At 41.6% G+C, this 25,752-nt stretch overlaps 4 protein-coding genes across 4 annotated transcripts; all 4 read left to right on the top strand.

Annotated features, from left to right (window-relative positions):
- Positions 1–8,509: 8,509 nt before the first annotated feature.
- On the top strand, positions 8,510–12,296 carry LOC118775601 (F-box only protein 40-like). Its single transcript, XM_036525596.1, has 5 exons — positions 8,510–8,585; positions 8,695–8,725; positions 8,883–8,923; positions 9,236–11,122; positions 12,093–12,296. Exons 3-5 carry the CDS (start codon positions 8,921–8,923, stop codon positions 12,294–12,296), a joined length of 2,094 nt encoding a protein of 697 aa, XP_036381489.1. The 5' UTR covers positions 8,510–8,585; positions 8,695–8,725; positions 8,883–8,920.
- A 1,749-nt stretch (positions 12,297–14,045) lies between these two features.
- On the top strand, positions 14,046–19,440 carry fbxo40.1 (F-box protein 40, tandem duplicate 1). The gene is made up of 4 exons (XM_036525406.1): positions 14,046–14,103; positions 15,853–15,897; positions 16,119–18,008; positions 18,891–19,440. Exons 2-4 carry the CDS (start codon positions 15,895–15,897, stop codon positions 19,092–19,094), a joined length of 2,097 nt encoding a protein of 698 aa, XP_036381299.1. The 5' UTR covers positions 14,046–14,103; positions 15,853–15,894; the 3' UTR covers positions 19,095–19,440.
- A 533-nt stretch (positions 19,441–19,973) lies between these two features.
- c1qa (complement component 1, q subcomponent, A chain) lies at positions 19,974–21,562 on the top strand. Its single transcript, XM_036525595.1, has 3 exons — positions 19,974–20,134; positions 20,447–20,620; positions 20,812–21,562. The coding sequence occupies exons 2-3, from the start codon at positions 20,458–20,460 to the stop codon at positions 21,396–21,398; spliced, it is 750 nt and encodes a 249-aa protein (XP_036381488.1). The 5' UTR covers positions 19,974–20,134; positions 20,447–20,457; the 3' UTR covers positions 21,399–21,562.
- A 1,223-nt stretch (positions 21,563–22,785) lies between these two features.
- c1qc (complement component 1, q subcomponent, C chain) lies at positions 22,786–24,963 on the top strand. The gene is made up of 3 exons (XM_036524923.1): positions 22,786–22,896; positions 23,560–23,733; positions 24,016–24,963. The coding sequence occupies exons 2-3, from the start codon at positions 23,568–23,570 to the stop codon at positions 24,570–24,572; spliced, it is 723 nt and encodes a 240-aa protein (XP_036380816.1). The 5' UTR covers positions 22,786–22,896; positions 23,560–23,567; the 3' UTR covers positions 24,573–24,963.
- Positions 24,964–25,752: the final 789 nt, after the last annotated feature.

Here is a 25,752-nt window from a genome sequence, read left to right as displayed (position 1 = left end):
CGTCTGTTATCGCACTCAGCCATGCAGGGGCATTCCAGACACATAATGCATCCGTACCCTCCCTACCCCCCCAACCCCCCGCCCGTCCCCACCAGAGGCGGGCCCGTGCCGCATGCATTTTTCTTCATCGGCTGGAGGGTCGGGCGCTAATGGAGCATGGGATCGCTCGTTACCCACGCGTGCCGCGTTCTGGGATCGCCCCGACAGCAGAGGGCGGCGGGGTTCAGGACGAGATTGGGAACAGGTACAGCGGACACGCTCGGGCAGCGTGTCCGCGGGGGCGGGGGGGATGAGGAAACATGGGCCCCTTAGGACTGACATGCGAACTACCCAGCCGGAACACTGGCTACATGCTGCTAGAATATACAGCGTCCAGAACATTGTTTGGATTTAGAATGCACTAATGCCCCTTATTATTGGACTTAAAAAAGGAGTCTAACAAAGGCATACATTTCTTTTCTATCAGCAGTGATGTTTCACACAATTGAGACCTGTGGAAAATGTAGGGCAATAGATCACTTTTCTCCCTTCTCACCAAGGATAGAAGAAGCTGTGCTGAAGCAGGAGTGGGAGACAGTGATGCGGGGGCTTGTAGCTGTAACATGGGGATGTGTACGCTGAGAGATCCAACAGTGAAATGAGAGACAATAGCATTTCAGATCAAAAGGTTGCCAGTGTTCATGATCCATGTCTGTAACTCGTAGATCTCTCTTTTTCTCTCCCTCTCTCTCTCCCTCACGCTTAGGCTGTCTCTCTGTTTGTCAAAATAAATATTGCAAAACTACAAATCACTTCTCAGATTCAGTCTGGAAGTCTGTATAAATGTCTTATATTTGCATGTGTCCCCTAAGCTCTGTCCTGCTATGCCTCAAAGTAAAATGATTCCTCGAGTCGAATCTCAAACATTAAGTACTCTGTACTGTCGCAAGCCTTCACACCAAGTCTTTTCTGAGTACAACAGCTCCCACTGCTGGTAATTTAACACATTACATGTCTGTCTCAACCAAGACAAAAGACATTTTTCCACAAAAAACTTCAGTCATTTTCACAAGGGAATGACAAGCTCCTAAATTAGCTATGTGTTACGTCCACTGTCACAAACAACAGTGCTGCCATTATTCTACTGTTTTACGTTGCCTGTGAGGGATTACAGCATGCAGCCTGATGGCGGCAGTCGGCTATTGAGAAGTAAAGAGAGCGGTCGCATGTTAAGCCAGTTTGTGGCCTCCGTCATTCCCATACATAACACTACGGTATGAAAAAAATAATTTTGGAAAGGGAGTTTCTGGAAAGCTAATGGGCTTTCTTTCCTGCTGTTCCTGGATACTGCTCTGAAGGAATTTCCACTCTAAGAGTCGAGCTTCGACGCTCCCTCAGCATAGTTTATAGTTTTTTTCTTCATCTCCTCCGCGGTGCTCTTAGATTCCTACAGATCATCAGATCCCTATCATACAACATCTTACTGTGAAATGCGTGTCTGCAACCATCCCTCCTCACATAGCATTTTCAAAGGAAACCTATGACTCAAGACTGTGATTTCATGTGTCTTTTTAATTACATGTTTCACTATGGAGCCAGGGACAGGAAGTCACACTCATCTCCCCTTAATATGAATTTGAATAAGGATCTGTGGAATATAGGCATAATTTCCTTTTATACACACGGTAACCTCCGAGGTATATCAATGCCTGTGGTGGTGTAATTATATCTAATTTTATCTGATTTAACTGAAGGAATTATTATACATACCTTGCTCTTGGTATAATGCACACCCTGCACTTGTTCACCAGAGAATAAAAATTCCAAAAGCCAATGCTTGTGTTTGTATGTAAACTCTCTGCATTGCAATTCTTATATGTAATCATTTTTATTAATATTCATATGAATATTTAATTCTTATTCTCATTCTTTTTTATATGCCTATACGTATATATTACATAGTTATATAACTTGTATTGTAAGTTATATATAAAGTAATTACACCTTTTCAAGTTTCACTGAATGTATCTCCTGATCCATATTTTAATATTGAAATTTCACTTTTTTGTTCTGCAAGCAGCCCCATGCTCATTCAAATTCAACTAACGCCAGGGCTGGCAAGCCCTGGATGGACTGAAAGCATGAAATATCACAGCTGGAGCCTTGGTTAGCACTTATGCAAACAAAGACAGTAAATCCACTGTTTGTAATTAGAAGGAATCAATATCACATTATCGGTATCTCATTTAGCAAATGATTCATGTCTGTTTCAATTCTTCCTTTGCCTGTGCTCTCACTAACAACTTGTGACACATAAGAGTAATGAAGGAGCTGAGCAGACGGCTATCAGCGCCATAGTTTGCATAGTCTGAAACTTAGCATTCGAGATTGAGGCAACTATCAGGACAGCAATGCTTCATTTCTCCTCCTACAGACTCTGAATTGCAATGACCACACATCCTGCAATAACAGTAGAAACATTTAGTTTGGAGGTCGAAGTCATTCTGATCAGTAGCCTTTCAATGACAAAAGGGCAAAATTTTGGCTTTGTTGCAAAAAATAGCATTTCATCACCTGGTAGACTAGGTCACCAATATCCAAGTGACCAGTAATAGATGCATACTAGAGAAAAAATTCCTGTTAGAACAAAAATTCCTGTTAGAGGGTTGATGGTGGTAGACATGCTGGTCTTTATTTACTGACTGGGTGAGAGGCTTGTGTTAAATGTCATAGGTCATTATCTTTTGAGGCTCAAAAGCAGAAGTCTAAATCATTAAGTTAAGATACACATCACAATAAAAGATAGGTATCACACCATCCTTGTGATTGTAATGAACTGGATGTAACAACTACAAAAAATATAAATATAATATAAATGTACAGCATGCATCATGCAATTGCATAATGGACAACTGCATACTCCATTTTGTTGCTTATTATGCAGTTTGTGCCATTAATCCCATGAATTTACTTATTCCTGTGAAGTGCATACTCCACTTCAATACACAACATTACATATGACATAGCTATACAAGCAAACAAACTTTGTGCCCAGCAAACTCTCCAGACTGGACTGCAGAATAGTGGGTGTACACCCCAGATTTAAGGGAGACACACACGCACACACGCACACACACATACACACACACACACACACAAAAGATTGAGATCTCCCGTGTATTAACGATATGGATTTATTTTTTTGTGTGTGGCATTTTATTGCCTTTATGTCAATTCCCTATAATAGATATCATCTAATGACATTGGTGAACGGTTGCAGTGGAAGAGAGAGATTGACAAATTAAATCTTGGGAATACCAATATCTTCACCAAGTGATAACAGCACAAAAAAGACTTTGTTGGCAAGTTTGTCATCAGCCCACGTTTAGATAGAACCAAAGCAATTCACACACTGATTTTGTTCTCAGTTTGACCTTTTAAAAAGATAATTGCCTCCTGTAGTTAAATAGATGATTTATTATTTATTTATATATTGTAGTTAAAGGTTTTTTAATTAATCTGAGGATAATTTTAGATTTTTATCTCAGCTATTCATGAAGTCCAAAATTTCTTCCATTTTTTCCTCCCATAGTTTATGTATTCATTGCAAGTTGTCTTTAATGTCTGAGCAGTGGGAGGTCTACATCTGCCATACCCTACAAACACCTTAATCAAGAGGAGAAGGGTGTCTCTCAGATCAAGCAAAGAAGAAAGACACCTCAGAAACAGGTTTTAGTATGGGCTCTATAACCCACTCAGGCAATATAGACAGAAAGCCTGTGATTTAATGTGGCTTAGCTTTAACTGAAAGGATGCCTCTCCTCCATCACCCCTGACGGTGAATATCTCTTTCAACTGCTATTACACCACCTCAACCCAAAAAAATAAAAAAAGAAAAACAGGTCCGCTTTAATGCCTCATTTCCAATTCGCTAGGATCTGTCTTGCTTCACTGCTTTTCTCCATTAATGTGACAAAATTAGAGACAGTTCCTCGCCCTAAAGGGAACCAATAAAATCCCAATTCTAATTAAGTTGTAATGGCAGTGAAGACATCATTATAAGGTGGTTTTAATTACTTTTTAAAAATCAAAAGCCAGAGATTGGGGTGCAGAAAGGTTATCTCAGAACTCTATTTTTATGCCTATAAACATCTGTGAGCCTTCCAGCAGGACACCTTTACCCGGGGTCAAAGTCAACTGTGTCTGCTGAACACATGGTCACACTTATTCACTTCTTTTTTTCTAAACTGGATACTAATATAGTTAAATAGTTGTACAGAGGTTACAAGGGCAGCCTCAAGCCACTCTTAGTGTGAAAGCCTTTCAGTATATACTTATCTCTCTGTAGCGAATTAATTATTGACATTTATTGTGCATTATAAAGTCCTGGCAATTATATATATATATATATATATATATATATATATATATATATATATATATATATATATTATCATTATCATACATAATTCTCATGAACCTGTCATCTTAAAAAAGATTCAAAGCAAATTTAAAAAGTCTTTGTCCATGCAGTAGATGGGCAAACTTTATTTGTTATTGGAGTAATACTCAACTAATTAGCAATAATATTTGATAACTCAAGGGGGCTGATGTCACAAACATGTCTGTTTATTAACACAATCCAAGACAGACCACTTGCCTTGAGCAGATGTTCTTGGATGTGAGCCACATATGTTTTGACATTATATTATCATTAACTGTCCTTCAGTGTTAACACATCTATGAATACCCACCTAGCTATAGACGGGTTATAGATATTGAAATTAGCTAGAGCCTCCTCCGGCACAATCATGGGTTAACATACGGTGATACCAAGGTCAATACACCTCAATATGGATTTAGTAAGTTCTAATTGCAAGTGACAAATTCTCTTACTGTGACACGCTTTGACTGTTGGACAAAATATAAATAATTGCAGCAGCTGTCTGCCGCAAATGTCGAGTCCACCTCAAAAACATTGCAATTATCAGTGACATAGAGAGGAGGCCACACATCTGGGTGTGAAACGAACTCTTTCTTATTGGTAGTTTAATAGTAGATCTCTTGATGGATGGTTGAACACTGAAGGCAAGAAAGCACGAAAATAATAGAATGACTGTAGAATGTCCTGTCCTGGTTGTTCTTTTTTCACAGTCATCACCCCTAAAATAGATTACACTTATACAGTACATGTTGCATGTTTTTCTATGTGTGAACACATCACATGTCATGGGGTTTAGCTTTGACATCATATAGGGCTTTATATCTCTACTTATTTAGATAATATGCACTTAAAACACTTAAAAGCAGTCTCATTATGTCAGGACTGCAGCTCCTTAGCCGGGTTTGTTTTTGTTTTTGTTTTCCCTGTCCATGTGCTTTTGTTTTTCCCTGTGTTCCAGCCCTGCCCTGCTCTCCGCCCTGTCTCCACCCACCTGGTCACCTGACTGGCTCCACCCGCCTACCTACACACCTGAACCCCATCTTGTCATCTGCCTTGCCCTACAAATTCCCTGTTTGTTTCATGTCTCGTCGCTAGTTTGTCTCAGTTCTTCTGTTGCGCTACAAGCCGTTTGTTCTGTTTTGCCTGCCTGCCCGGTACTAGCCCGGTAGTATCCTGGTACTCCAAGGAATAAAGGCCATATGATCTGCCCAGTCTCCTTAAATGTTTTTTGAAGTTAAACTGATTTACAGAACCTGGTGTCTCAGGAAGGCTTATTTATATGTCTGCAGGAGGGTATGTCTACCTTTAGTCCATACCTTAGTGTTACAGTCACCACTGTTGTAGTGTTAGGAGAGTGATTTGGTTTATCAGCCTTTTTGCTGCTGAACTGTGGGTGAACCAACATGGTGTGTCCTGCGAGGTATAAAGACATTCACTGTGTAATATTTCTTGGCATTTGCTCTTCATTGCAGTACCAAGTGTACTTGTACATTGTGATCATCATTTATCTCTTCAATAAACCACACCTGATTGGAACCTGTCTGAACTCAGAGATATCTCACAACTAGAAATTCTTACAGCACTGATGGGGTCTGGTGGACAGGGAGACTGGCCACCAGGGATGGGCGACATGCCCGTAACCAGCTATGAGGTCACCGAGGTCCAGACCTCGGTAATTTTTTTAGAGCTAAAAATAAAATTTGAAGCTAAATACAACTGGATAAAAAATCACTGGTTGAGAACTTCTTCTCCAAGACGAGTGCATGCTTAATTCAGTTTAGACTTGTTATTTAGTATACGCTGTGTGTGAAAGTTGTGAGAGAGGGCGTGAGCACAGCCCCTTGCATCATGAGCACTTCCACTGACAGCAGCAATTGCAGTAAAGGCAATTGTATGAAACGTTAAATATACATTCTCTGGCCATGATGAAGCTTAGGCGAATTCTTTCATATTAGTAGACTAGCTAATGTTCCACACAACGCCATTGATTAAAAAACAGCTTATATAGGCGATGGCAATAATAGTAGGCCTACAAAACATTCCAAAGCCAAAACCTCCCCCTCCCCCCCGGACCTCGCTATTCAAACCCTGGTTACGGCAGTGATGGGCAACAGTGGCAGGAAGCCACAAGGGCTTGAAGGTGGGAGCTGGGCAGAGCGGGTGGGGTAAGAACAGGACCAGGTCACTGAAGCAGGCTCATCAAGAGGCACACTTGGCTCTCTCTGCACTGGGAGGGAAACCGTCCAGCGAGGTCTTGGAGAAGAAGAGGGTTTGGCCAATAGGCTCTGTCAAGGAGAGGCTAAATTTAAGCTCATGGTTTGACATCCAGTCAAAGATAACTGGGCACATTGTTGGGCTTGCGATAACGCATGCAGAGGCCTATGAATCGGAGAGAGAGCTGAGAGCAAAGGCTAGACAGCCAAGAGAGTAGGATAACCTCAAACTGTCTGTCACATAATTCTCACCTGCAACCAGAACACGGAGCACATTAAGCCTGTTCTAACATGGTTTCACTGGCTGCCCTGTGAAGGATCACACTGGCTTTAAAAGTTGTACCTTTAAATTGCAAAGTGTCACTGTCTTGCTCCAGCCGGCCTAAAGAGGATATGAGTTTGCGCTGGTTTTTAGGGGGGGTATAATGCATTAGAACTCTGTATAAGCCCCAACACTGTGGCAGGATTTGCATGCAAGATTCAGACACTGGGGTCTATTCAGTCCCTCTGCTTTTTAGTTTCTCTTTAACTCTGTCAAACAAATTGAATGAACTTCTGTTGTTTTGTAGCATTCATGTTCATCTCAGTGCCCACAGGAAGCATAATTCTGAGCAAGTAATGACAAGTGAAGAAGCTCAAAGGATTTCAAAGGAGGTGCTGGAGCATTAGTGAGCACAGTGCTACCTATCAGCACTGCAGAGTGTTGGATTCCTCCTAGCTGGGCAAATCAAACTAATGTTGCCTAAATGAGTTTAACTTCACAGCTCTGCCCCTAAGTGAATCTAATTGAACTTCTTAATTGTTCTGCCTGAATCCACTAATTTAATGCCTTATAACTGTATTTGTACTGGAAATGAAATTATGTCTTTGATTATCTTTCTTTTTCTCGTCCTGTATCTAGATTTATCTTTATTTATTTATTTTTACTTATTTCATTTAGAATTCAGATTTAAATGTACTGGGTCCATATATAATGAATATTTTGGAATTACATGTCACTCGCTATTCTATTTTGAACTTCTATTGCAGGTTTTTAATTTACATTAGTTATTATTTGAATTTTTGTTTTTCTAAGAGTTTGTTTTTAGTTACCACCAGAGCTGCTCTATAGATGCCCTCACTGTCCATTTTATTTATCCATAGCTCTTAATATGAGTTTGTGAACATGCATAATTTTAACATAATTTAGAAGGATCACACTGCCACCTAGTGATGGGAAAAATCCCATTTGGAAACAAGAACTATACAGATGTGCTACATGGGCAGGTTTCACAATTTAGGTAACACTGACGCTTCATCTTATGCCATTTACAGCCAGCTTATGCATTAACATCTTGCACACAATCACATATACAGCACCAGTGATTTGGCATTGCACTGCTAAAACACTGAGTAGGCACTGTTTTTCCTTTTCAATTTTTATAATTTTTACAATTTTACATTATCAACATCTCATCAGATATGCACAACCCATCCTAAACAACAATGAGTTATACATTTTTTTATGATCAATTTACATTGTCATAGAATTCAGGAACAATCTGTTGAAGTCGTACACCTGATGGTAATTACTGAACCTGAAACCTGACCGTGTCTTTAAGGATAGCGGTGGTTACATTATCCAGTCTGCATGCAAGCTCTGTCTATTTTTAACACCTCAATAACACTCAAGACATTTAGGGGAGACAAACTAAAAGTGACAGAGTTGTGTCACTGCAGAGGACATGGTTTACCGAATGTGTAACAGCTCTGCACTGCATCCATCAGGAATAGATGTAGAAAGCCTACCAAGGTTACATTTTTGATTGTGCAATGGATGTGTATCCCACAATTTAAAAAAGAAAATCAACATACTGACATACTGAAACATTGACAAGCATATCTTCCTGAAGCTGAAAAAACCGGTGAACGAGTAAGCGGGAACATATAAAACCACGAGAAAAATTAAGGTAGGTGATTGTTATATTTTTTAGTACATTATTGATTTTGCACATTATAGTAAACATGCATGTCCTGCTGATGTTTTTATATTTACACTGACATTTATTCATTTGGCAGACTCTCTTATCCAAAGCAACTTACAAGTCAGGTAGAGTACAACCCAAGTAAAAAACCATGAGGAGCTTTTTGGCTACAGTGTTTTGGTTTAAAAGCTGATATAGATTTCATTGCCATTGTTTGCTTGCTTATATATCTAAGCAATGAAAACTTTGCTCCTGGTTGTAATTGTATTCATCTCTTGTCAGGACATGACCAAAACCCCATGGTGCCCAATTAAGTGAATATGGTAAGTTGTTATGACACATAATGCAGAAATGAGAACTCTCTTGCCCACTTGACTGATAATTATTATATCTTTCTTAATGTTTCAGTTTTCCTTTCATTGATAGATCATTGATTGTTGAATCCCTTTCAAATTTCTTCGAAAACAAATCTGCTTCTAGAAATGCTGATGTTGTACAGATGATCTGGAAGACTCAGGAAGGTTTCAAAAGTATAATCATATAAATTTGTGTTAATATCAACATGCTTATTCGGAAAGAAAACAATATTATTCTTACTGATTGACTCACAGTTTATTTTGTCTCTGTTCTCCAAGCGAAGATCCTGCAGGTCTACGGTCAGGCTACACCAGCACTGTGAGGGGTGCTACAGCCGGCGCTGCAGGGCCCCTGTTGAGGTCTCTGTCTCCTGTGTGACCATCAGCTGCCGACTGCTCTGCGGTGCTGTCTTCCACCTGTGCAAGGAGGAGGAGCACCAGCTGCTGTGCCCCAATGTGAAGGTGCCCTGCCTCAACGCCCACTATGGCTGCCCCTTCACCATGTGCCGCTCCAAGCTGGCCAAACACCTGGAGGTGTGTCCGGCCAGCGTGGTCAGCTGCTCCCTGGAGTGGAACCGCTGGCCCATCGAGGAGACCAACACCGTCTTCTATGACAATGTCATCAAGGAGCCCTACTCTGAGGAGCAACTGGACCTTTCCATGGCCCTCAGAGACCAGAAGCTTCTGTGCGAAAGGCTGAAAATGAAGTCGTTTTTCCCTGAGTTAATGGAGGAGGTTGAGGAGCTCCCTCCTCCAGAGCCAGAGGAAGCAGCCGAATCCGAGGCTATTGAAAATGGGGCAGCATGGGCTCCCACGGCTCGAGGTGGGGGTGAGCGCTCAGGCCACAACTTCACTGGAGCAGAGATGCCCGAACTCACCCAGGATAAGAAAAAGAACACCGTGGACACTGAAAGCTACAACCAGTGGGAGAAAATGTTCAGCATGGAAAGGGGTGGCTGCAAGCAGGCCGCCAAAGCATTGAAGGACAAGAAACAGGGGGATGGAAAGGAGGAAAAGGCATCGCCCTCACCAGGCAGCCAGAAGACTGAGAAGGAAGGGCCCAAGGAGAGCCAGGCAGCTGCAACTGCCATGCCCGTTGACATCTCAAAGACAGGCCTGGCTCCCTGGCAGGATGGGGTCCTCGAGAGACTGGGAAAAGAGGTCAATGTGAAAGATTTCAACATGTACCTGGTGCACCACGGACGCATGCTGATCCGGTTCGGTCAAATGCCCGCCTGCACTCCTAGAGAGAAGGACTTTGTTTATGGTAGCTTGGAGCCCATTCCTGTTCAGACACTACGCTCTTTTAAAGTTCCCACAAGTTACAGGGAAAAACGCATTCATCTCAGAGACCCAACCACAAGGGCCTGCACTGAAGACAAATGTGTGGACACCTCAGATTTGGGTGTCTCCATGGAGGACATTCCAAAAATGGATGAGATTCCCGCCACCTTACTGTGCTCCTCTGAAAAGGAACTGCGGGGGCACAAAGTCTGTGAAACAGTTGTTACGGATGGTCTCTTTGTAGACCTAGCAACCCAGACTTATGACTTCCACACTGCTCCATTTAAGCGCAATGCCTCACTGGCTGACATCACTGCTGACAGGGCCCTGAAACTACACGTTCAAATTCACGCCGAGAGCGTGACCAGCAGGCACAATAAAGCCAGCTCTGCCTTCACCTTTCTGTGTAGCCACTTCTTTCGCCGTGACGAGTTTCGCTCCCACTTCAAGAATGTACACTCAGACATCCAATCCTGCTTGAACGGCTGGTTCGAACAGCGGTGCCCCCTAGCTTACCTTGGTTGTACCTACAGTCAGAAGAGGTTTCAACCCTCTACCCACAGGGCAAAGGTAAGCTACAACCAGGACCTCAGCACCTTCACTCTCAGACCAGAGGTCTCTGCCTCGCTCTTCAAGGGCGTGAAGACCATCGCCACAGAGAGGAAGCGAGCTCGCAACTTAGACTCCCTCAGCAGGCTGCCTTTCGAGGTCCTTGTGCACATCGCCGGCTTTCTGGACAGCTTCACTCTATCCCAGCTGGCCCTGGTCTCCAAGCTGATGAGAGATGTTTGTGCTACTCTGCTGCAGGAGAGGGGAATGGTCTCCTTAAAGTGGGAGAAAAAGACCTACTCCCATGGGAGAATATGCTGGAGACCCAGACAGGCAAGTTGATAAACAGTTTAAAAATGCATTAGTTTAAAAATGCAAAATGTAACAGAGATTGTTCATCCGTGGCTCTTGAGAGCTGCAGTGTTTGGCAGCTCTTGCTATAACTCAGAACATAAGCATATGATTCCCTCATTCAGCGCATCCACATAAAAAAGTAAAATGCTACTTTATTCTCTACATCTTAACCAAGTATATGCACAGTTATAATACACTAGTTAATATAATCAAAGCAATGTCTTATTTTGTTTTTGAGCACAGTAGCTGCAAATCTGAGGGTATCTCTCCCAATCTCTTCCAGACGTAAACTTTCTTTTTATTTCTTATTCTTTTCAAAATGTATTACTCTGAAATATTTACACCACACAGTCCAGTTTATTTCTTGAAGTTATATTTTTGATTTGTCACGTAGAGCAACCTCTTCTTGTATTTTGTGACATCAAAAAATGTCACAACAGCACCTGCGCAACTTCGAATGAAGGCCACTGCTGTAAAACTGTATTTTTATGTGCAGAAGTAATTGGCTAGGAACAAAACTTATCAATGATATCATGTTGTAGCTGCATGCAATAATATGACATATTCAGGACACACTGTACACATTGGGAAAGTGTCACCCTCTCTCGTGACAGCTAGCATATTTCATTGGTGTTTGTGGGAAAAAATGAACAAATAAGGATGAACAAAATTCTTGTCTCTTTCAGCGTTAAGGAACAGTCAGGTTCTCTTTGCTGTATGAAATGTGATAGTGATCACTTATTATTTATCACTGACAACTTAACAATAGGTTTTTTGTGTTCTCTTTTAGCTCATAAATAGCATAAACACAGGTCACTGCTCTCACAGAGACATTCTTGGATCAAACCAATCAAATGGCCACATTTGCAAGATACCACCCACACTGAAAGAAACCTGTAAATTGTCACATACTTCCAAAAAACTCAGATTCCCTACCCCTTTTCCCCAGGTATGGCAGTTCAGCAACCTATTCTCCACAGTGGAGAGGTGGTGCTTTGGTGACACCCCCTCCATGGCCCAACACCTGAAGCTCTGTCCATTCTACCAGACCGAGGACAAGAGGGAACCTGTGGCTTTAGCCAGTGTGAGTGACAGCAAATGGAACGTTCGGGAATGTCAGAGTCTGGTTGCCTTGTTCCGGGGACACAAGTGACTTTTCGAGGAAGATGGAGAAAGGGGCAACCATTTCATCATGCTTCATGGAATCAGATCCCACTTCATTGAGATGAAGAGCTTGTGAAAAGCAGAAACTGACAGCTAGATTTTTAACATGGATTTCTTGAGATAAAAGTATTTGTGGCCGGACATCTTGTGGCCCTGTGAAATCTCTCACAGTGTGGCAAGCTGCCACTTGCTTAAAGGTTAGTACCAGTCTGGTTCTCTGCATTTATTTCATACTGATACGTAATACATGAGAAGCATGAAAGAAGCTGTCCTTCAAATGCTAAACTAGGACTTGTAACTGTAATTTGTTGACCTGCTACTTATAGAGATTTCAGAATTATTTACAATTTTATATTCTGATCAGACACCCTTATTCAGAGTGACATGCACCATTTGCATTGTACGTCTCCCTTTAAACAGTGAAATATTTACTGAAGCAATGCAAGTAAAGGATGCAGCTGCTGACCTGAAGATCAAACCAGAAGGTACAAAGGTACAAGTTTCAGGTTACAAGTTCCTTAACTGCTCTTCCATGTTGTCACTGCTAAATTTTGATTCTAGCTGATATAAGCAACAATTTGGTCATTTGCAACTAAATGAGTTGGGTCAGTGAGTTGCAAACCCACTTGGTTTGTTATTTTTAGTTTACGTGATGTATAATGTAGTCTTGAGGTCTCATACTGCCTACATATCTGCTGTGTAACAGCTCTGTAATATCCTGGTGTGTTCAGCATTTGCAATCATTATTATTCATTTACTAACTGCAGGCGGTCTGTCATGTTTCCACAAGCTGTGCCAATCATTTGTAATGATGTGTTATAAACATTCACAGATTCTTAGGTCAAGCATTATAAAGGGTTATGAAGGTGTTATGTTGTATGTATAATGTCGTGAAACAAAGGAAAAGTACTTTTTGTGAAATGATCCCTTTACCTCAAAGTTATGAATGCTGTTAATGCATTTCTGCTTGTGACTGAAAGAGTTAATGGTCTCAAGATAATGAAGTTCTGGATAATGTCATTAATATAACCAATCCACACCTACATAAGCGATATAATATTTTAAAAAATGTGCTCAAGTCAGAGGTCTTGTACTTTCCTTGTTTGAGTGTACAATAAAGTGTAGCTGTGTAAAGTAAACTCTAGCCATATAATTAATCACATGAAATGAATTCACCATTATCAGCCACCAACACAAACCACTTTTTTAAATTAAGTATATTTTCAATACAATGTAGGCATTCATATTGTGTGCTGAAATGGTGTGACGCTCAGGATTTTCATATTAGCCTTATACTGACACCTAGTGGAAGATCTGCTCAACACCTGAAATGTCATAGAGATTTCAGTTTATTGCAACATAATACTTACAGTTGCTTGTACCATAAAGTGCAAGGAATTTTTTCAACAGCATTAAAGCTATAGCAAAAACCACTGCATAAAACAGTTGTATTCTTGCTGTTACACAAGCCCTTATTTGCAGAGTAAGAGGTATTCCAAAGAGGCTGTACTGGAGTACTATATGAGACTGATGCAAGTTGTCACAGCATTTGGATACCTGGCACTTATATTCAGTTCAAACCACCAGAAAGGTTGGTAAATTTGCTCAGCTGACAGTAATTACAGGGCCTGCAATTCGACCCATGTCTTTCAATGGCCCGGTCACATTATCCTGTGTGCATGCAAGCTCTGTCTATTTTTAACACCAACACAAACCCCCAACATTATTTAAGTCCACACTTCAAGTTACTGTGCAGGGAATGACCAGAGATCTGGGTTCACCTCATTAAAACTCAGGTAAGACTGTCTTTCATCAATTCTTGTTTCTGAACTGAGTGCATCACAGTGCTGTGCTGTGTAAATTTTCCATCTGGAACAGAGTTACTCTCACCGGACACAAACGGCTTAAAGGTTATTTCCTGTGTTTGCTTCTCTTTGGACGTATAATGTATCTGGGTCATGATCTGCACTTCAACTGATTTAAAGGGATTGTGCACTGAATGGTCTGTACCACTGGAGCTAGTTTTTATTCCCAAATATATTGTCGAGGTAGCACTGCTATTTTATCCTGGTGAGCAGCAAATATACTTTCTGTTAATGTTTCTTTGTATGTTACCCAATTATTATGACGTTATCACATGAACCGTAAGTAATCCTTTAATTAGGTGTGTGCTGAAGTTCAATACTTCAACACAAGACTAGATGTGTGTAAAAGCTGTAGAGCCCCTACTGAAAAGGTTGACAGATATACAGTAAGACTGAGAATGGTGAAGAACAGTGTTCTCAAATGACTTGCAATGTACTGTGATATGCTTCTGCTTACCAAAACCTGGCCTCATGCACCTATGAAATTGCATACAATCATAATATAATCATTATAATAAGAAATAATACTTACCTATGAGCACAATTTTTATTATCATGTAGTCTTGACATTTGAGTGATTAATTTAACTTGCCATGCATGCAGCGTTGCATGGCTCAGGGAAAATGACTATTTGAACAGCAGGGTTACAAGGTTGTGGAAATTTTGGGAAGAGTTGTAAAACACCCCCCCCCCCCTGCAAAATTTGAATTTTATGATTCTTTTGATGACTTTGATGATTCTGTTGATGATGTTTTAGACCATCCTTAAGCATGTGCTGGCTACACAGAGTTCTAAAAGCATGGGTGTCCCAAATACCTACATTCTCTGTTGTCAGCAGTTACCTCACATTCTTTCTTCTCATCTCTGCCTATCATATCTACAGTTTCATGCTCTGACGGCTGCTTAAGGTCAACACTCTGATCCAGAAAAGCAATCTTTTTCAATTTTTCACAATTCTCGCGATTGCTGTTCTTTTTCATACATACAGTATCATATACTAAATACCATAAACATTACTGTAGGTCTTTGACTGGAAATGAAGGAAGTTCTTGTTCAGTGCACATGCAGTGTTTATGGACTCCTTTACTCTTCATGGGGGTTTCAAACTGAAAATAATGTACAAGCGAGCTAACGTCTTGCTGAGCTTTGGTTCACAAATAACTGACGTGAATACAACTACAACATGAATTTATTGTATGCGAATGCTACAGCATATAGCGTATAGCATAAACACAGAGTAGGTGAGATTGCTGTGATTTACCAGAAGCCCACCCACTTTTCTTTTCACTTTTAAAAAGGCTTGATCCCATGAAATTAAAATCATGCTTATAGTAGCTCACAACCATACAATGCATTTAATATAAGGTTTATAGACACGCTGTCTAATTTTCTAGTCAATCCAAAAGATATACTGAGAAGAAATGATCAATCAATGAGATCAAATTATATTTCTCAATCAATCAGGGTTTGAATCCAAGTTATATAAAAAAAATGCAGACAACACAGATGGTCCTAAATACAGACTATTCTTCAAAAAGTCAGCTAAATATAAAAGTAGCTATTGTGAACTGTAGACTTTTAGAGATTTGTGGTTTTGTGCAGTATTTTGTTTTCTGCAATAAGGTAATAATAAACATGTTTAAGTTTTCCTGTAAGCTTTAAAAATGTTTCTCTTTCCAGGACATGCTATGTATTTTGTGGCATTGGTGACACTCTGCAAAAATGGTAAATTGGTTTCATTTTTACTGCTCCTCTTATTTAAGTTTGAGTTCAACAGTTTGCTCCTCTGTGTCTTTGAAACCTTGCCAATAGCTCTCTGTCAGTATCACAAGTTTACTGTTTAATAGTCATTGAAAGGTTTTTGTCCTACCTCACCTATGCATGGCCATTTTTAATATTTTGTTGAGTTTAGAGAAATCATGGCATAATTTGGCATCTGTCTACAGGGAAGGAACAGGAGTTCCACAGTCAGGCTACACAAGCACTGTGAGAGGTGCTTCAGCCGGCGCTGCAGGGCCCCCATCGAGATCTCTGTCTCCTGTGTGACCATCAGCTGCCGACTGCTCTGCGGTGCTGTCTTCCACCTGTGCAAGGAGGAGGAGCACCAGCTGCTGTGCCCCAACGAGAAGGTGCCCTGCCTCAATGCCCACTATGGCTGCCCCTTCACCATGTGCCGCTCCAAGCTGGCCAAACACCTGGAGGTGTGTCCGGCCAGCGTGGTCAGCTGCTCCCTGGAGTGGAACCGCTGGCCCATCGAGGAGACCAACACCGTCTTCTATGACAATGTCATCAAGGAGCCCTACTCTGAGGAGCAACTGGACCTTTCCATGGCCCTCAGAGACCAGAGGCACCTTTTCAACTCTTTGAAAATGAAGAACCTTTTTGCTGAGCTGATAGAGAAGGTGGAAGAACCTTGCGTTTTAGATCTGGAGGGAGCTGTGGGAGGCATGACAGCTTATGGGTTCAGTGCCTCTGTCCAATCAGATGAGTGTTCCCTTTATGACTGCGGTGAAGCAGCTGTGCAAGGGCTCACTCAGGAAGAACGTGAGGCCCTGGCTAAAGACAGGGATGTTTCTGGCCTTGAAAACTACAGCCTGTGGGAGAGGATGTTCAGTATGGAGAAGAGTGGCTGTGACTATACTGTCAAAGCCCTGGGTGACAACAAGAAACAGAGTGATGGAAAAGAGAAACAGAAATCTTCAAGACATCAGGCAGTGCTAGAGGAAGTGTCAGAAGAGAGCCAGGATGCTGAAACTAGCACGCCTGCTGATGTTATCAAAACAGGCCTAGCTCCCTGGCAGGACGGGGTCCTTGATAGGCTAGGGGAGCAAGCCAATTTATCAGAATACAACATGTACCTGGTGCACAATCGTAATATGCTGATCGAATTTGGCCAGCTTGCTGCTTGTACCCCTAAAGCGAAGGATTTCGTGTATGGTCACCTTGAGCCCATGCAGATTAAAACTGTCCGCACATTCAAAATTCCAACCAGTTTTAGAGCAAAACAAGGCCGCATTCGGAATCCTTCCACCTACAGGAAGGTAAGCAAAGCAGTGGACACATCGGATTTGGGAGTCTGCTTGGAGAGTCTTCCAAAATGGGATGAAATCCAGGCATCCTTACTGTGTTCTCTGGAAAGGGAACTGCGGGGACACTTGATCTCAGAATCCAGCTCAATTGACAGCCTACTGTGTGACACAGGGACCCAGACTTATGACTTCTACTCTGCACCCTTCAAGCACGATGCCTCACTGGCCGATATAACAGCTGACAGGGCCCTGAAACTACACGTTCAAATTCACGCCGAGAGCGTGACCAGCAGGCACAATAAAGCCAGCTCTGCCTTCACCTTTCTGTGTAGCCACTTCTTTCGCCGTGACGAGTTTCGCTCCCACTTCAAGAATGTACACTCAGACATCCAATCCTGCTTGAACGGCTGGTTTGAACAGCGGTGCCCCCTAGCTTACCTTGGTTGTACCTACAGTCAGAAGAGGTTTCAACCCTCTACCCACAGGGCAAAGGTAAGCTACAACCAGGACCTCAGCACCTTCACTCTCAGACCAGAGGTCTCTGCCTCGCTCTTCAAGGGCGTGAAGACCATCGCCACAGAGAGGAAGCGAGCTCGCAACTTAGACTCCCTCAGCAGGCTGCCTTTCGAGGTCCTTGTGCACATCGCCGGCTTTCTGGACAGCTTCACTCTATCCCAGCTGGCCCTGGTCTCCAAGCTGATGAGAGATGTTTGTGCTACTCTGCTGCAGGAGAGGGGAATGGTCTCCCTGAAGTGGGAGAAAAAGACCTACTCCCATGGGGGATCCTGTTGGAGAACCAGAAAGAAGGCAAGTTTTGTGCTCTCAGACACATAGGAGGCTATTCAATCCTTTGATTTTTCAGTTTGACCCTCGCTCTGACTAAAAGTGCAAGTAGCTATGACTTTAATTATTTTTACATAGTGAAAAAGAAATGGTCATTGTTTAAACAAAGCTGACACTACGAACATAAATAAAATGTTTTGCTGCAAATACAGTAAAACATTTTTGCAACAAACAAGTACTTGTATGAAGCTATATCAGTCAGACATACAGTGACAAATATACATATGAAACAATGTAAAAGAGGAGTGAAATTTGAAGAAATCAAAAAAAAAAACAGAGGGACCATTTTTGACAAGCTATCATGTCTATGATGTGATTGAAATAAACATGATATTGATTTACTTGTGTTTCTGAGGGAATGCACTCTGGTGTCCATTAGTGTGGTTTTGGATATACTTATCAAAAGTTTAAGGACAAACAACAATTCAGGATTGAAAAGAGTATCCTCCCACCCTGTAAACAGCTGAGAAATTCACAAGCTGGCATTTCTTGACTGCTGTTCTCTTAAGTTCTAATGTGTATGTGTGTCAGAGAGGGTAAAAGTGCTTCTTCATAAGTTCTTTGACCCGGGCCTTCTCCATTTCTTATGACACAAGAAGTGAACAGCTGCTGAAACCAGAGATGCTGAGCAATCATGTGACAGGGCCTAACTTTAACTCCTGTGTCTCAGTGCTGCCACCATAAGGATCTAATTGGAATTGCAATATACTGCCAAAGGCTGGGATATCTTAGGAAAAAAAAAACAGGGGTGGCTGACTGCAGCAGTCCTTGTGTTCCATGTTGCTCTGTAATACAGATGAACAGTTCATGACTGTTGCTGTTCCCCCTCTCATCTGTGTCTGACAGGTGTGGGAGTTCAGCAACCTCTTTTCCACAGTGGATAGATGGCACTTTGACAACATCCCCTCCATGGCAGAGCACCTGAAGGTCTGTCCTTTCTACCAGACCGAGGACAGGAGCCAACCGGTGGCTCTGGCCAGCATGCGTGACGCCAAAGAGCAAGTGAAGGAGCGCCACAGCCTGGTCACCATGTTCCTCGGCAACAAATAGCATTATGGGGAAAAATAGAGAGCCCCAGAATCCATACCAATTTCATTTACATGAAGAGTGACTGCTGTGAGTGGGAAGCACTATATCACTCGCATTATGAGGGAAAGCTGATTAAGAAGCATATGAAAATATTTAGGGACAGTCATAGATTTATTTGGAAGGAGATCTTATTTTCAGCTGCTACAGTATATGAAATGACAGGGCTATTTTTGAGTCCTCTCAGTGAAAATTCTTTTAGTACACCATTAGACTGTATATTCGTATATTTGTAAATGTGCTGCTTACAAACATGGCCATAGTGTTAAGTATGGCATGTAAAAAATTAAACTGAATAGGCTCATGAGAATTTCAGCTATAAAGAGGCATCCTGAAGGGTTGTCTATATAGTCCACAGTAAGTGTTTGCTAGAAGTTCTACATCCATACAGCGGCTATATATATATATATATATATATATATATATATGGCTATATATATTTATTAACATGTTTATTTGAAATGAGTAAATCACACATGTTCTGTCAATACTAATGATCTATTGTAAAAGAGTATATTTTGTCTATTTTTGTGACTGTCACTTTATTTTCACTTTATTTATGTGTGCAAGTGTTTGTGTGCAAGGGCTGCCACATACAGAAGTGGGTTTTTTAGTGGATATTTATATTGCAATTATTGCCCTTTCAGAAAGCTTGAATACTGTAAGCACTGAAAATAAACGGGAAATAAAAATGGATAGAGGTCTTAAAAATGAGAAAACCGCAGTTTCTGTCCCTTCTGTAGACTCTTGAAATGGAGGCCACCAAAAAGAGAAATGAGTGATGTTACCCTCTCCCATTTCCGCTGGCTCTTTCTGCTGGTGTCATCTATTCAAGAAGAACCGAAACTGTCAACTGCATAATTTGATGCCGATCGTGTTGCTGCTACTTGTCTCCACATCTTTGCTTGCAATCTGCCCCATTTTCTGGTTCACGTGAAAAGAAGATCAGAGAAAGAAGAAATACAAATCATTCCAATTAATTCAGTTTGGAATACAAAACATTGGTAAGTTAAGCATAATATTTAAATATATGTTATCATGCTCATGCTAATAATATAGTTTGCAATGTATGAATTTTATGTATTTACTTTTTCAGATAAGACTGTTGTTTGTACAGTTATTTACGGGAACATTATTTTTGCCCAGGTAATAAGGAGAACTAATATTGCATTATGTGTTGCAGCTGAAAATTAATTTCACATGTAAAGGCTCCAGCATAGTCATGATCAGAGACTCAAGTTGTTGATATTCGATCATACATATTTTTGCAGATTTCCATAGCTGAAAACTCAAAATATGTCCTCTCCTTCTCCTAGGTTTTCCCAGGATGTTTTGTGTTGGCCATGAGTTTGTGGTAGTGTGGCTGGCTGCATTATTGACGTCTGGGCTCTGCCAGGACAACTGTCCAGCACCAAACGGCATACCAGGAGAAGCAGGCAGATCTGGAAGGGATGGCGTACCTGGAGAAAAAGGACAAAAAGGAGAAGCAGGTAATGACAGTGAACCTGTGCTACATGAACGACTTGAAGAGCCCTGTTATATTCACCACCAGAAATTAAGTAAAAGTAGATGTGTAGATATGAATGGCTGATACTATTTTAGAAAGGTATGTTTGGATCCACCCTTATTTTATTGCTATGTAATTTTTTTTTTTTTTTGCTTTGTCCTGCCTTCTTTACAGCTCCACTTGTTGACTCAGCAATGAAGACAGGGCTTAAAGGGGATCAGGGGGACAGGGGCCTCCCAGGACCAGCAGGAACTAAGGGGTACAGAGGTGATCTGGGGCCTATGGGTCCCCCAGGTCCCCAGGGCCCCAGGGGTCACAGCGGTGATGGAAACAGCCCAGTGATGCAGCGGTCAGCCTTCTCAGTTGAGCGCACGTCAAAGGAGAAGCCAGCGAACAGACTGCCCGTGACCTTTGACAGAGTCCTCACCGACATCAAAAATGACTTCAACATCAGGACCGGTCATTTCACCTGCAAGGTGGCCGGAGCCTACTACTTCGTGTTCCAGTCCATGTCGATGGGAAACCTCTGCCTGGCACTGAAGAGCGACGTGCTGGACGAAGCGGGCTTGGGCTTCTGCGACTACAACAAGAGGGGCACCACGCAGTTGATCTCGGGCGGGGCCGTGCTCCAGCTCACCCAGGGGCAGAAAGTCTGGGTGGAGCCCTTCAAGGAGGAGGGCAACCTTGCCAACTACATGAGCAATTCCCAGAGCAGGTCCGTTGTCTTCAACGGGTTCCTCATTTTCCCCAATGCAGATTAGAAGACTGGGACACTGACCTTTTTCACTCACTCAACTCAAAAACAAACAAAACATGCTTCATCTTCCTCCTCTTTTGGAGTCATACTGGCAGTGCTGTCTTAATCTACAATTTCTTGATACATTAGCATTGTCCTTCTGTACAAGTAGATAGCAGTTATACAAATACAAATATGGTGATATATAGTGATTATACTATGATGAAAAATGATGTGATGTATTTGATATATGTGATATCATATTACATATTTTATTGTTTTACTACTGTATCACTAGAAGCCATTGCACCTGTCTGCATTGCATATGCCGTTGTGCTGTATGTCATCAGTGACCTAATTTAGGTTTCCCCATGACATGTCTTGCTTGCAAAAAGTCAAATAATAAATGACACATTTAATGAGATACATCTTTGCATTTGCATGTGTGTATGTGTATGGCTTTGTACATATGTCTGCACAGGCATATTTGTATGCCTGTGTCTGTGTGTTTATGTATAAGAGAGCATGTGCATATCTTTGTAATTTTGTGTCAGTTAGCACCATTATGCGATGGACACAGCTGAAGGTGCGTCCTTTTTAACATGATCTGATCCTAAACAAATACAACACATTCATCACTCAGTGTTCATATTTCTGACTGAAATATTTACAGTTAGATGGATGGAGTGGGCTAATGCACTGCACAGAAAAATATAAGGTAATTTTTACAAAAACAACAAATATTTTATTTTAAAAAATCTACACAAACCAAAACCAGCCGCTAAATTAAACTCAGCTCTCCAGCCACACACTGCCATTTAGTCACAGACTAATTAACCAGGTGTGGCTGGTTAGCTAGTTGCTGGGCTCTGACTCATGATCAAAGACATATGCACACACAAACACAAACACTGCTCACATGGACAGATGTGAAGTATCACATTTTAAGATGTAGCTGATTGAAAGGGATCTGCCATTATAATATCTGAGAAGTGGAGAACAGTTACCCCATCTAAGCATTAACACAAAATAAAAAAACATCTCTGACTATGTCAACATTTTAGAACCAGTGCAGCATTTATGGGGATGGGTGAAGGTTATGTTACATTTCATTACATGCATTAAGCTCTCATCTTCCATCACAGAAGGGCATTACAACAGCTCCCAATAATAATAATAATAAGAAGAAGAAGAAGAAGAAGAAGAAGAAGACGAGGAAGAAAAAGAGGCAGGATACAGAAAATAAAAAGTGCTGACCCAACTTTATGTATAAGGCAGTTACAAGAGGAAGATTAATGCAAAATATTTGGTGAAAATGAATTGTGAAATATTCTAAAATATATTCCACGAGATGTGAAACTTGCTAAATCAGCATACATATGGCACAATGTTCGGAAATGGTTCCCCTCTTCTTCACTAGCAGTTAATGTCTCCCATATCCGATTCAAGACATGTGCCATTGCTTTGCCAAGACTTCTTGCCTGTTCAGTATCTGAGATTGTAAAAACAAGTCCAGCGGATATGTAAGCGTTTCATTCTTTCAGTCCTTTCTGTTGTCAGTTTTAATAGTTCTGCAGTATTTTGCATGTAGTAGCGATAGCAGTAATAGTCATTTTCTAATTAAAGTGTTAGCAGACAGGGTAGACACAATTATACTTGTACTAGCGTGGCATTCAACACTTTGTTGAAGTTTACCTTGTGGCTAAGAAAACAAAACTGTTAAGTATAACGGGGGAAAAAAAAAACAAAAGTCTTTATTGGACATTTAAATTAATCCTGAATCAACTGAATTTCTCTGAAGCTTTCAACATATGTTGAAATTGACTTAACAGAAGTAATCTTGCAGATGCTCTTAGAAATATGCACTGTATGCTATAGTCTCTTTTATTTCTTTCAGTGAAACTCATGGTCTGCTGTAATATTTAACCTGTCACTGTTGCTCTTGTACTTTGTTACATCAACTTGGAATAATGCACTCATCAATTATACAACCTCTCAATCTTGACTTTCTCAGTTCTGAAACTGATAAAGGCTAATCAGACTGTCGATTTATCTGTTCAGGGCATATTTCATTCTGTCTGTGTCAGTGTAGCCTGGATGGTCAATTATTTGCCAGATCGCACAAAGATTAACACTGGCTTACACAAAACAGCTTCACTGCTGACGTTCTGTCTCCACCATGCCAGCTGCTGCCATGTTTGCCTGCTGTGTTGCTCTGGGGACCTTTGTGGCTCTGGCTCTTTTGCCCGCAGTCGCCACGCAGGTCTGTACTTCCACGGGAACCCCAGGACTGCCAGGGATTCCGGGGTTTCCTGGGCGTGATGGCAGAGATGGAGCGACGGGGGAGAAGGGGGAACCAGGTAAGAGCGTCAAGTACTTCCTTCAACCTGAGTGTTCAACCTTTAAGACAGGGCAACACCTATGCTGCACGCTGCGAAGTGACCACATTGTGACCATGTCTTTGTATCAGTGGCTACTGTGATGCACACTGTTTCTGTGGTTCTCGCATTGACCTGCCGTGAGCATGACAGAATCATTTTTTTCACCTTTTTTTTTTTCGCATGAGATGAGGCATGGCTTCCCAGGTAGCAACGCTGTGTCCTGCAATATGAGGCCACTGCCATTGTTCTCTTCCTCCGCAGGGCGGCCATTCCAAACAGGACAGGTAGCGGAGAAGGGAGAGAAAGGGGAGAGAGGTCCAATGGGCCCAACGGGGAAGATTGGCCGCACTGGGGCGAAGGGCCAGCCGGGCCTGCCCGGTCCAGTAGGTCCGCCTGGAGACATGGGCCTGTCGGGGGTCTACAGCCTTGCCCAGCAGTCCGCCTTCAGCGTGTCCCGTCGCACAAGAACTCACCCAGTCCGGAATACCCCGGTGCGCTTCAGCAACATCATCACCAACGTCAACAACCACTTCGACATGGACTCGGGCAAGTTCATCTGTCACATCCCCGGGACTTACTACTTTGTGTACCACACCTCCTCGGAGAGCTCTCTGTGTGTGGTCCTAAAACGCGACGGTGAGAGCGTAGCCAGCTTCTGTGACCACCTGTACAACACCGTCCAGGTAAGCTCCGGAGGGCTAGCTCTGTACCTGAGGAAGGATCAGAAGGTGTGGCTGGAGACCACCGACTACAATGGCATGATTGGCGTGGAGGGCAGGCAGAGTGTCTTTTCTGGCTTCCTGCTCTACCCACACTGAGAGACACTGGCATCTAAGCAATACTCAGTACTCTTTCTGCTGCATCCTGATTACATTTCACATCAGTGTTAGTCCTTATTGCGGTGCTACGTATTACAGCAATGTTAACATGCTTGACATTTAAATGACACTTAGAATGCCTATGTGCATGCAAGATGCCAACATGAGACACCAATGCAAAAATAATGCAAATGCAGAAAGCCTTCATTAAATGGCTTTCAGGTCCACCATTATGTTAACCTTTCCATGAAACATGTTAAATAAATCAGTACATTGCAGCTCTGTATTGGTCTTCTTCTTGGTCCATGTTACTGTCTAAAAATATTTAGTTAATGGATTATCAGTATGCTGATGTCCATATTTTGGAGAGCAGAAATGCAATGAGCCTTACCCCCAGTGACTATTCAGTGTTTTGATGTGGCAAAGAAATTTGCTTTAAGAATTTTTTATAAAGCTCATTTTCAAAGTGGAAGAAGTCAACCAAAGCAATATGGCACCATTGAAACTGTCTCTCATAATTATATTTATTATATTATTTAAGTCAATCCCACCCCTGGTCAGTGATTTCAGTGTTACCTTTTCAATGCAAAAAAACAGAACAGATTAAATTAACATCAACAAATTAACAACGATGACATATTTCTCTTCTTTACTAATGATGATGTATAAACATTAATGCGAAGAATTTCACAGTTTCTCCATTCCCCGATTAAATATTACATATGTAAGGTTCCTTTAATGGGTCACAGAAGCTTATCTCAAAATCTGCAGGAAGAAGGTGATTTACCAACAGTGCTCTGCTCCTGAGAACACTGTGGCCATAACCCCAGTCCATAATCTGAAATGCTGATTGTGATTCTTGGTAATGAAGGCTACAGGATTGCCAACTTGCAAATTGAAACTTGAGTTACTAGCATGCCATGTCAGGACACACTCATATTAGGCCACTGAACTGTACATACATGTGTGCAGGAACACATAAAATCATACTTTCACAGTTAAACTGGCCATCATAAATCAATAATAATCTTGAAATGCACTGTTCATTGTGTACTCTATGACACGATAACATACAGAGAGAGATTTAAGGAAAGGGGTGAATAAAGAATGACATTTTAAGAATCTCAGTTAGTCCAGTAACAGTATTGAACTTGATCAATGTGATTACTTTCAAAAGTCA

Source organism: Megalops cyprinoides, chromosome 3 (assembly GCF_013368585.1).
Source record: "Megalops cyprinoides isolate fMegCyp1 chromosome 3, fMegCyp1.pri, whole genome shotgun sequence".
NCBI classification, from domain to species: domain Eukaryota; kingdom Metazoa; phylum Chordata; class Actinopteri; order Elopiformes; family Megalopidae; genus Megalops; species Megalops cyprinoides.
Note: the sequence above shows the minus strand (reverse complement) of the source record. Positions and strands in the feature narration are given on the sequence as shown.